The 11936-nt window shown below is 35.6% G+C and overlaps 1 protein-coding gene across 1 annotated transcript in view; it reads right to left on the reverse strand.

Annotated features, from left to right (window-relative positions):
* Positions 1 to 7363: 7363 nt before the first annotated feature.
* Positions 7364 to 11936, reverse strand: part of LOC124540951 — a 53867-nt gene continuing 49294 nt past the window's right edge. The window contains exons 17-20 of the mRNA XM_047118725.1: positions 11286 to 11386; positions 10369 to 10563; positions 9423 to 9558; positions 7364 to 8928 (exon numbers count right to left, since the gene is read on the reverse strand). Of these exons, the coding sequence (XP_046974681.1) occupies positions 7860 to 8928; positions 9423 to 9558; positions 10369 to 10563; positions 11286 to 11386 (1501 nt within the window). The 3' untranslated portion in view covers positions 7364 to 7859. The remainder of the gene's footprint in view (positions 8929 to 9422; positions 9559 to 10368; positions 10564 to 11285; positions 11387 to 11936) is intronic.

Below are 11936 nucleotides of genomic sequence, written 5' to 3' on the forward strand. Positions count from 1 at the left end.
TTGTGCTTAATTTTAGTTTGCTAATTCATCTCGTGCTCAGTGCAGGAAAGAATCGTACGATTTTGACGCAATTCTACCGCCAACCCGCATTGGAGCAGCCTCGTGGAATATGCTCCGAGGATGAGGAATCCTAAACCCAGCAGTGGGATATTTACAGGCTTCTACTATGTAGGTGATGGGACACAATCCGTCATCCAAGTCTAAATCTCTTTTTGAGCTATATTTATATCAAATTACATCGAAATCGATTCAGCAGTTTAAGCGTGAAGAGGTAACAAACAGTTACTTTCGCATATTGGTATACATTGTTAACCACTGCCGGCTACGTTTTTCAACCGTATTCCTTCTATAATAATCCATATATATTTTTTTTGTAATAAGGTAATTTGCTTTAAAGGGGGGGGGGGAGATCATCGGCACTCCTGAGGAGAGTTGATCCTGCAGCCTTTCCAACCCGTGCCAAGGATGACTATCACCGTGGTTTTAGTTTTAGGCTAGGTATCCCACATAACCTGGTTTCCCCCTCGGGGGTCTTTGTAACTGGTTTCTATTGCGTAAATTATGTCGGATTATAATACTTGACTTTTCGTACAGGGAAAAATCAAAATCAAAGTAAACTTTATTCAAGTAGGCTTTTACAAGCACTTTTGAATCTTCAATTATCAATTAAGTGAAGCTACCACTGGTCCGGAAAGTAGTATATAACGAGAAGAACCGGCAAGAAACTCTTTTTCAACAGATCAGATCTCTATATTTATATCGATAACCTTTAAAAATATCGAGTTCAAAGTTCATTGAACCCAACGAAAGTGCTTGAATAACTCCGGTAAGACAGTTTAAATAATACTTTTACTACGGATTAAGAGAAAGTTGCCAGTGCAACATTCGTTACGCGTTTTAGCGAATCGCATTCAAAACGGACTAGCATTTTATTGAGGTATCAATAATATTAAATTGCCAATAGTTCGATAGATTTTGGCTTATTGGATTTTTTTTCATGACATAGGTGGCAAACGGTCAGGAGGCTCACCTGATGGAAAGTGACTACCACCGCCCATGGACATCTGCAGCACCAGGGGGCTTGCAGGTGCGTTGCCGGCTTTTAAGAAAGGAGTACGCTCTTTTCTTGAAGGTTCCCATGTCGTATCGGTTCGTAAAAACCGCCGGTGAAAGCTGGTTCCACAAAGTGGCAGAAAATGTCTGAGAAATCGCGCTGTTGTGGATTTTCGGACATCAAGGTGGGCGGGTGAAACTTAGAATTTTGGCGAGATGTCCGAAGGTGAAATTCAGCAGCCGGTATTAATCCGAACAAATCCTCGGAATATTCACCGTGAAAAATTCGGTATATTTTATATATAATTAGTGTTTTAAGGTGTTGGTTGTCATGTGTTAGGCCAAAAAAGTAGGCTATGTCCTTTCTTGGTATGAAGCAAACTTGAACTAAGTTTGCTTCATACCAAATTGCATCAAATTCGGTTCATTTTTATAGTCGTGAAAGATCGACAGACAGACAGAGTTACTTTCACATTTATAATATTAATATAGATTATAAACTAACATCATATATTTAAATGGAACAGATTAAACTACTAACTTTCTTTTCTCGGTAGAATCTAAATTTAGAACCGGTAGCCTTACTATGTATGAACTCATCAATTATTTTTTTGTTTTGTTTTATGGTATAGGTTGGCGGAAGAGCATATGGATCACCCATAGACAATGACGCTGTAGGAAATATTAACTATTCCTTACATCGTCAATGTGCTACCAACCTTGGGAACTAAGATGCTATGCCTTGTGCCTGTAGTTCTCACTACTGGCTCACTCACCCCTCAAACCGGAACACAACAATACTGAGTACTGTTATTTGGCGGTAGAATAACTGACGAGTGTGTGGTACCTAACCAGACGGGCTTGCACAAAGCCCTACCAAGTAAGCTTTTAATAAACTTTTCCAATTTTCGTTTTGAATACTAATCTAACTCAATGGCAAGGATACTTTTTTAAAAGTATAAAGTGTTTTGTTAATAATTATATATTAAAAAGTTATTTGTAGAAGCATAGCTCAGTGGTTAAAATACGTGCTTCTTAGTCCATAACTGCGGGTTTAAATCCAACCATGCCCAGCTGTATTCAAATGTGCTTAATTAATGTTTATAATTAATTTGATGTTCAGTGGTGAAAGAAAACATTGTGAAACGCAATAGAGATTTTCGTGCTTAATTGTATTAAAAAATTAGCATACAATATATATGTATGTATATGATACTAACTAATTCCAATACACATTACTACAAGCGTGCGTGAATTAACGTAATAATACGAAGTTACGTTTTCTCCACTAATAATACTGATTTGCGTTTTCTCATCTAATGCAACAACAGATTTGAATGGAAATTATTAGTGAATGTGAAAATACTGTTTGTTTGCTCCGAATAGTCTAGTTTATAAAATGCCACTTATGTCCCGCTGGTTCGTTCGCGTTTTAGGGATTTGTCGACGTTTTCTCGGTTTTCAAATCATGTTATAGAAAAAATCAATAACTCTTTATCGGGTTTGACTCTCTGACTTAAGATTGTGTGCCTATAAGAAGGTCCTTCTAATTATACAAACTACTTGTGTTAGTTAGTAGAGTGCTTAATTATATAGGTACATTATCTTTATTCAGAAGAATATACAAATATATTCCATAAAAGCTCATATACAAAATAAGAATAAACTTGTTAGTCTTACTTTCCGTTTTGCCTACGGCATTAAGAACGTTTTTGGACAATGGACCAATGTTATACGCGTGTATAACAAGATACCGGGAAACATTATCAATTTACATAAATTGTTTATTAATAAAGTACATTTAGAAAAAAATCCTGGATTTAGGTTCTGGTTAGGCTCTGGTTTCATCACAGGACACTATTAAAATTATTGCAAGTTTATAGCAGTTTCTTCTCGTTGGAGGCTGTATTTCGAAACGGTGGTAGTGTTTAAATATCGACGATTATTGTGAAATTTACTTGAATAAAATTAGTTTCATTTAATTTTACTACTCCATGGTTCAGGAGTTTAGACGGCAAATAGGACAAAAAATAATTTGACCGAAGATACGCATATTTAGATCTTTTTTTGTTTCAGTTTTTTTCCGCAGCGATAAAACAAACAGATAAAATTTTAATATGAATCGATCCGCACAGCTGAGGTTGAAAGCGAAACCGTCCCTCGGGTCATTTTCACTCAGCTGTTCCCGTGGCGATGCTGCTTTCACCGTCTAGTATTACGAGATCTAGAAAAGCGGTAATCTGAGCGTGACAGGAAGTGAATAGGAAAATATGCTCGTTCTATTCAGAGATTTTCCAACGCTTGGACTACTTGCGGGGAGATTTACAGGATCTTGTTTTTGACGTACAAATTTTATGGTGCAACGTTTTTGATGGTGAATTCCAATTCGAATTTGAACGATATATTTTTGCCACTATGGAATTAATTTTCCCAACTGAAGAATTTTCTAAATCACTGCATGTTATAAAACAAAGGCCTCGGCCGAGTCTGTCTGTTTTTAAAAAAAGAAGTAAAAGTAACAGCCTGTAAATTTCCCACTGCTGGGATAAGGCCTCCTCTTCTATTAAGAAGAGGGTTTGGAACACATTCCACCAAGCTGTTACAATGCGGGTGGAATGCACATGTGGCAGAATTTCGAAGAAATTAGACACATGCAGGTTTTCTCACGATGTTTTCCTTCATCTCTGTCTGTATCTTTGCGATAAACTCCAAAACTACTGAAAGAATTATTATGCGGTTATCATTAATAGACAAAGGGATTTATAAGGTCAAGGTTTTTGTAAATAAGTTGAAATAGAACGACAACTGTTAAATATGTCGGCAAAGAGCAACAAAGAATTATAAATAAAAGGTAAAAACATAAACAAAAAAACTTAGGTCCAAACCTACGAAGCCGCGACGGGGCGCTGATAAATATCAAGATTCAAGATTTTTCGCGATGAATCCGAAGTATTATGTAATATATTTCAATACCAGTTTTAGACAAACATATGACAATATGAAGAGCTGATTATCATTTGTTTTATTGATAAAAATAATGATTGTATTTAAAATAAAGCTGACACGATTGTGATTTTAATTTATGTTGAGAATGGACACAACGCCTCCTGTTCGAGGCGTGAGAAAGTAAATACTTATAAAATATGTATAATTAAACGTATTAATGTGTGCTTTGTCTGTTTAAAATACAATTAGTTTTGTGCCGTTGAATATATATCGAAACTGAGATATAAAAACTCGCCTCCTTGGTTGCAATAACGCCTGTAAATCAAGTGAGGCAGTTCAGAGCTGAAAATCTGTAGTATATTTCCAACTGCGCTTCGAAAGCAAGTAGAAACTTTTAAATATCCGTCTTTAAGAAAACAGGAACGTCAAATAATTAACAACATTTATTTTTTTAGATTTTGTTACAATCCCCCGACTCCCGATCCCAGATTACCAATTCCCATGTGAACTTCAATATTATTTTTCTAATTTTATTTATAAAAATGTCAACTACAAAGTATCCATTAGATACATCATTGAATAGTTGTAGGGCTTTGTGCAAACCCGCCTGGGTAAGTACCACCCACTGATCAGTACCGATCAGTCAGTCATTTTAGTGCTTCAGTTTCAAAAGGTAGTAAGACTTTACGACTTGATAAAGGAGTTAATTTGAAAACCGACGAAGGTTATTCTACCGCCAAATAGCAGTACTCAGTATTGTTGTGTCCCGGTTTGAAGGGTGAGTGGACAAGGGACATAGCATCTTAGTTCCTAAGGTTGATAGCGCTTTGACGATGTAAGGAATAGTTAATATTTCTTACAGCGTCATTGTCTATGGGTGATGGTGACCACTTACCATCAGGTGGCTCATATGCTCGTCCGCCAACCTACTCCATAAAAAAAATTATCTATTTCAGTCGTGATAGCAGAACTATTGGAACATGAGAAAGGCTCTGTATCGTCGTATAGAGTACTGTCCTAGGCTACTGATTACGTGTTACAGATAGTGCAAGAAAAAAAGCCAAAGAAAAAATGCCAAAATTTCGTCATACTCATTTTTTGACAATTCTTGTGGAGCTTCAACAACAACAGCCTGCTATAATTTCCCACTGCTGGGGTAAGGTCACCTCTCCATTTGAGGAGAGGGTAAGGCCACCTTTCCATTTGAGGAGAAGGTTTAGAACATATTCCACCAGGCTGTTCCAATTTGAAGCTTATTAAACTACCAAGTAGGTTTTCATACCATACGACGGAGAGTTGGAACATATTCACGCTGTTCCAATGTGAAGCTTATTAAACTACGAAGTGGTTTTTCATACTATTTACGACCAATAGGTTTTGAATACAATGACGGAAATATGACGTTACTTGTGGAAGTTATCAATGATGGCATCAAATGTACTATACATATACGCGAGCAAAGTCAGCGCGGCCAGCTAGCAGGTAATATACTCGAATTGGATTCTGTGAATGTCACTTTCTCAGGTGAAATGCGATGTTTGCTGCATATAGTAGATATGGCTATGCAAATATGTCGGCAGTCGTGAACTCATGAGTTTATACAGGGCTGTAACTACTGTACTTCTTTCAAAAAAAAATAAATTAACTTTATTCAACTTTATATATTTCTAGCTATTCCCGTGACCTTGTAGCCTAAGTTACTCCTTATTATATCAGTTATTTGCCAGTGAAAGTCGCGTCAAAATCGGTTCAGCCGTTCCAGAGATTAGCCAGAACAAACAGACAGACAGACAAAAATTATAAAAAATGTTATTTTGGTATATATACCGTGTATATATACATATCCGTTGAGTTAGAAAATTTAAAATGTTTTAATATAACAAACAGACACTCCAATTTTACTATATGTATAGATTTTATTATAAAATTTAAAGCTTTGTGTTTAGTTTGTACGCTATGACGGAATATTAAGACGCAATTTCATTCCAGCCGCCAATACCTACTGTTACTTTAAGATAGGCAATGGTACCATATACTCTACATATATATTTTGTCTCGCTGGAAAAACGCTTTACGCGCTTCCCTCAAGTGATGGAAGTGGGATGAGAGTGCCACATACCCCATGTGGCATTCCCCGATGGCCTGGACGCCGAGTGCGCCCAGGTACACTGGAATACCCACTAAAAAGCCAGCGGTACCCTTCGGTCTTTTCGGTGGGCGCCATGGGATCGATTTCGCATGATACTGTGACGCCCTGACGGTCGGTACACTTATGCTTGCCTCCAACACCTAGGGGGAATTCTCGGATATAAGCTACATAACGAAAAGTTAGGCTATTCAATAATAACTCATAAATGTTTCACATTTGCATAATGATCATAATTATCACAAATAGTCACCCCTATCACCTCCTTACGGGGAATACGTCGAATTGGGAATAGCCCTGCATTTTATCAATAAAAAAAAATGTTTAATAAAACGTAAAGTGACAACCCTAAATACTTAAGTTGAATCATCCATCGTTTACTTTCCTCGTTAGCATGCACGGTAACTTTAAGTACAAGTTAACAGTATTGAACCGGCTCGGCGATCACGATATCATATATAATACTTTTAAATGAAGTCAGATGTGTTTTAATAAGGTAACGCTTACCTGTCAAAGCTTATTAAGGAATTTTTGTATCTTTTTTTTTTATTTATATTTTATTTCACTTTAAATATTCATTCATAACGATCCAAAATGATTTCAAATTGGAAGTTTTAAGAGAACTGAAGTTCTTACTTTCATTCATTCTCCTGCCCTTATCGCAATTTTATTTGAGGTCAGAGCATTTCTTTCCTTCCATACTTCTCTATCAGACGTCATCTCACAAGTACCATTCTTTCTAGCCATATCATCTTTCACACAATCCATCCATCGTTTCTTTGGTCGTTCTCTACCTCTATATCCATCCACATCCATGCTCAAGGCTTGTCATATATATCTGTCATCAAAATAAATAAGCTACTCAAATACATATAATGTGTAATACTTAAGTGAATTGAATTATTAAATTAAATAAAATATAATTTGTAATATATAAACGATATAGTTTATTTTGAAAGCGATGAGTTGAAAAAGAATTTAATGAAATAAAAGTCAAATCATGTTACAAAATTATCGATATATTTTAAACTTATTGTAAAATAAAATATTTTATGTAAACATCTGGTAACTATTATTATCACAATATAAATAAAAAACTTATATATTTACCCCCTTAAGTTAAGACCATTTTTTAAATTAATATAACAAAAATATACGAGAAATATTATAAACACAGATGAATCTCTTTCATACTAGGATGAATTACTTTCATACTTATGATTTAGAATCTTATTATATCTGGATACATCGCTCGTAGCAACAATATTCGATATTCACTGTGCGTATATAATATCTTAAATAATAAAGTTACATCGTCAATTCAACCCAAATTTCTATTTTGTGGTCAAACTGACAATACTTTTAATTATTAATAACTTAATTATTTTAAAATCAAATCAATTTTTATTTATTAATTAACTTTTATATTCTTAAATAATAATATTCGTGGCAGTTGATTAAAATGCGTACTATATTCTTCTTACAAATCTATTTATAAACGTTGTGTATTGGGTGATTAGATAACTGATTTATCTCTTTCGTGCATCATTGATTTGACATTTGAAAGACGAAGACAACACTACTTTTATTCGTCACCCCTTTAACAGCATTAATAGGCATAGCCGATCCGGACAAAAAAATTTGAATTTCGAATTTCACGTCTCAAAAGAATTTATATGCGTTGTCATGTTTAGGTTTATAATAGAAGAGTGAATTAAGTCTTAATATTATCTGTCGCATTTTTATTTCTCTCTCTTTCCAGCAGTCGCTTTCTCACTTCCTCTGGGTTGTATTTCTTCCTATACACTCTTCGGACTCGTCTAATCGGGTTAGTATTACGTGTTCTAACGCTTTTCTTCTTGTTGTTCCCATTTGGTATCACAGGCGCTCTGTTCTCTTCCAATCGTAGGCTTTTTCCACGTCTCGTTGTATTCGTATACAATTCTCTTTGATCTCTTATCGTTGCGTCATAAAAAACCTTTCCATTAACAACAGCTTTTCGTACACTTTCCGTTGTACTTAGAATCCTTGGGGGTCTCACGAATGTAGTTTCGCTCACCTCTAAACTTTTGTCATTTAGAAATTTATCTTTTTCAATATCGTCTTTGGATACTTTCCTTACAAAACCTCTTCTCTCTGAAGTAGGGAATCGATTTCCAAAATCAAAATCTACAAAATCTTTGTCCAACGCTATGTTTTTTGATTCTAGATCTTTCTGCGACCTCTTTTCTATTATGAGCTTTCCACCGCGTCTGGAAGCGATAATCCTTCCAATAGCTTCGATTTGCTTCTCTTCTGCTTCCAAAGTTTTAACGTTAGATATTTTATCACCCTTGACGTCATCTATATCGAACACTTCTATGGAATGTGTAAAATCATGGAGTTTACCATCAATTCCTTTTATATAGTCATCTTCTTCTTCTATGTTAGCACTTTCAGGTTTACTATATACTTCTGTTTTATTTACTTTCTCTTCTACTTCCGTAACAGTTTCAATAACTGTTTCATTAACTTCCGGTTTCATTGTTGTTGTTGTTTTATCGATTGCTAGATCAAATATATCATCGTCGTTGGTTATATTGATACGTTTTTCTGATCTAGGACTGCTGTCTATGCTTCTACTTTCTAAGTCATTGCTGATAGGTCTGTCAAGATTAACTCGTTTAAAATCTGATTGATTACGAGATGGCGGTGCATTGTGTCTTTCGGGAGCTGTTTCGTTGTATCTAAAGTATGTCATATTAGGTGGTGGACCTTTATGTAAATAAGCTACCGGCCAGTATCTATAATAAAATAAGAGAACAAATACATTAACACAAATTGAGATATTCGTATTGTATCTATATAGTAATAGTTAGTCAATAAATTTGATAAATTCATTACTTGACGACCTCCTTGGTCGAGTGGTAAGTACACCGGTTTTCATGGGTACGCCACTCCGAGGTCCTGGGTTCAATTCCCGGCCAAGTCGATGTAGATTATCATTAGTTTTTTACATTGTCTTGGGTCTGGGTGTTTGTCCGTGTTCCGTCGTTACTTCTGATTTACCATAACACAAGTGCTTTTGCTACTTACGTGGGGATCAGAGTAATGTATGTGATGTTGTCTCATATTTATTTATTATTTTATTATTTAGTTCCAAATATTCAGAGATAAATTAAAATTCGAATTAAAAAAAATGGCATTCGCAAAAACATAGCCCTCAATTATGATGTAAATTGCTTTAGTTTTCAAATTTTCATACATTTCAATTTTGTAATTGATATCATGTTCTCACCTCGGTACTCCAAGTCCTCCAGCATTCGGTTCATCATCAGGCGAATTCACGGGCACCCAGTGACCTGAGCCGGGACGCGGTGGATTACGTTGGTACTTTATGTGGGGTCCATCTTCTGTAGGCACGCGGGTGTAGCCTGTGGATCAAATTATCTCATTAATTTTCTGAGTTCATCGCTTAACCAAATAACTATAACAGCCTGCAAATGTTCCACTAAATGGGCTATACCATTATCTATCTTTGGAGATATTGGGAGGTGATAACACTGTATTACTTGAGTACTGGTGAATACAAATAGGGCAGAATATTATTGAAACAGGTTTCCTCGAGATGTTTTCCCACCCCAGCGAAATTTATAATAAACACAAATCAAGCACATGGAAATTTTCCTAGTGGTTGCTTGGGTTTGAAACACAAACATCAGTTAAGATGCCACTATATTATAACCACCGGGACATCGCGGCATAATTGAATACTAATATGAAAACAAACATCTAAATAATATGATCATATCTAAGAGACATATTTTAGACGATAAAGATAAAGATAAATATACTTTATTGTACACCGAAACAGAAAAAAATACAAGAAGCAATACAACAAAATATCAAACACGGTACAAAAGGCGGACGATATTATATGATTAACGGATTTTGCCCAATAATTAAACTCAAACATAAATAATTATATTCTTTCAGATAAATCTTACAAGCTAAATTGAATATCACTACGAATATACGAGTATAGTATTATACATGAGAAAGTACCAACGTTTCAATAATGAATGTAGATACTACCGGCGACTAAATTAACAGTTAATCTCTTACATAAAATCTATTAGGTTGTCAAGCTGACCAGGGGCTCGAACCCAGGACCTTATAAACGCATCAAGTCGTACTGTGAAGCTGACATCTTCTATCCTCATCTAATCTTCAGAAATCTTTACCTGGTAATGGATTCCCATATTTGTCATAATACGCTTGCGGTCCATCCCTGTATAGATCGTCCCAGTATCTTCTATCTGCTTCTGGCAGATATGTGCCATGATGTCTATCTCTCTCTGGCTTGTAACTTGGCTTAGAAGATATCCTATCTCTGTCTACTCGCTGAATTGGTCTGTCTGGTCGGGGATGTACTGCGTCTATATTATGATATTCGATAAAGTAGATTAGAACGCGAATTCCAATTAATTACGGATTAAGAACTTTCTATAAACTGTTTAAAGAGGTTTTTACCATTGCTATTAAAAAAAAGTCTTTTTTGTTAACTAATGTTGCACTAAACAAAAAAGGTTGAAATTTAAATAGAAGGTAAGATAATTATTTATAGCATATGTCCACTTTTCACCCTCTCAACCCCGTAGTGTTCACTCCAGAGGGTTGAATATTTTAATTTGTTATTATTTTAACGTCCCAAACCACATATAAAAAATCATAATGATACTAACTACTTGACATTTACGGGCTTTATTGACTGGCCTAAGTAAATTTCCACTAGTGTACTAAAGGTTATTTAGATGGTTCTCTTTGAACTTTTTTTACTTGGTGGTAGGGCTTTGTGCAAGCTCGTCTGGGTAGGTACCACCCATCCATCAGTTATTCTACCGCCAAATAACAGTACTCAGTATTGTTGTGTTCCGGTCTGAAGGGTGAGTGAGCCAGTGTAACTGCAGGCACAAGGGACCTAACATCTTAGTTCCCAAGGTTGGTGGCACATTGACAATGTAAGGAATAGTTAATATTTCTTACAGCGTCATTGTCTATGGGCGATGGTAACCACTTACCATCAGGTAGCCCATATGCTCGTCCGCCAATCTATACCATAAAAAATACCTACTAATATATGACAATATGGAAAACATACCTCTTTGCCCCTGTGACGGATGTGGTCCCTTGTGCTGGTGGTAGGGATAGTACTTCTCACTGCATGGACGCCATTGATCATGGGTTGGACCTACATAGCACCTGGAATAGACAACTCAAGAGATGTAAAAGAAAAATATAAATGGTTGTTTGTTTTGACGTTTGTTACACAATTAGGCGTTTATAACAACAACAACCTGTAAATTTCACACTGCTGTGCTAAAGGCATTTGGAACATATTCCACTACGCTGTTCCTATACGGGTTGGTGGAATACACATGTGGCGGAATTTCTATGAAATTTGACACAAGCAGTCTTCCTCGCGATGTTTTCCTTCACCACCGAGAACGAGATGAATTTATAAACACAAATTAAGCTCATGAATATTCAGTGGTGCTTGCGAAGATGCACGCATTCTAATCACTGGGCCATCTTGGCTCATGCGTTTGTTTTGACGAATTTGGAAATTTTTAATTGTTAATAAGTTTTAACATTTTATGTCACTTATATTTTGTGTTACGATGTAACAATACATCTGCAGTTCCTGTTTACCTAATATGAGATTTGTGACTTATTTTACAAACCTACCGTTTAAAATTTTAAGATATAATGGTTTTTATATATTTCGTTTTTCTTTTCATGTTGCAAATAA

This window comes from Vanessa cardui, chromosome 27 (genome assembly GCF_905220365.1).
Source record: "Vanessa cardui chromosome 27, ilVanCard2.1, whole genome shotgun sequence".
Taxonomy (NCBI): Eukaryota; Metazoa; Arthropoda; class Insecta; order Lepidoptera; family Nymphalidae; genus Vanessa; species Vanessa cardui.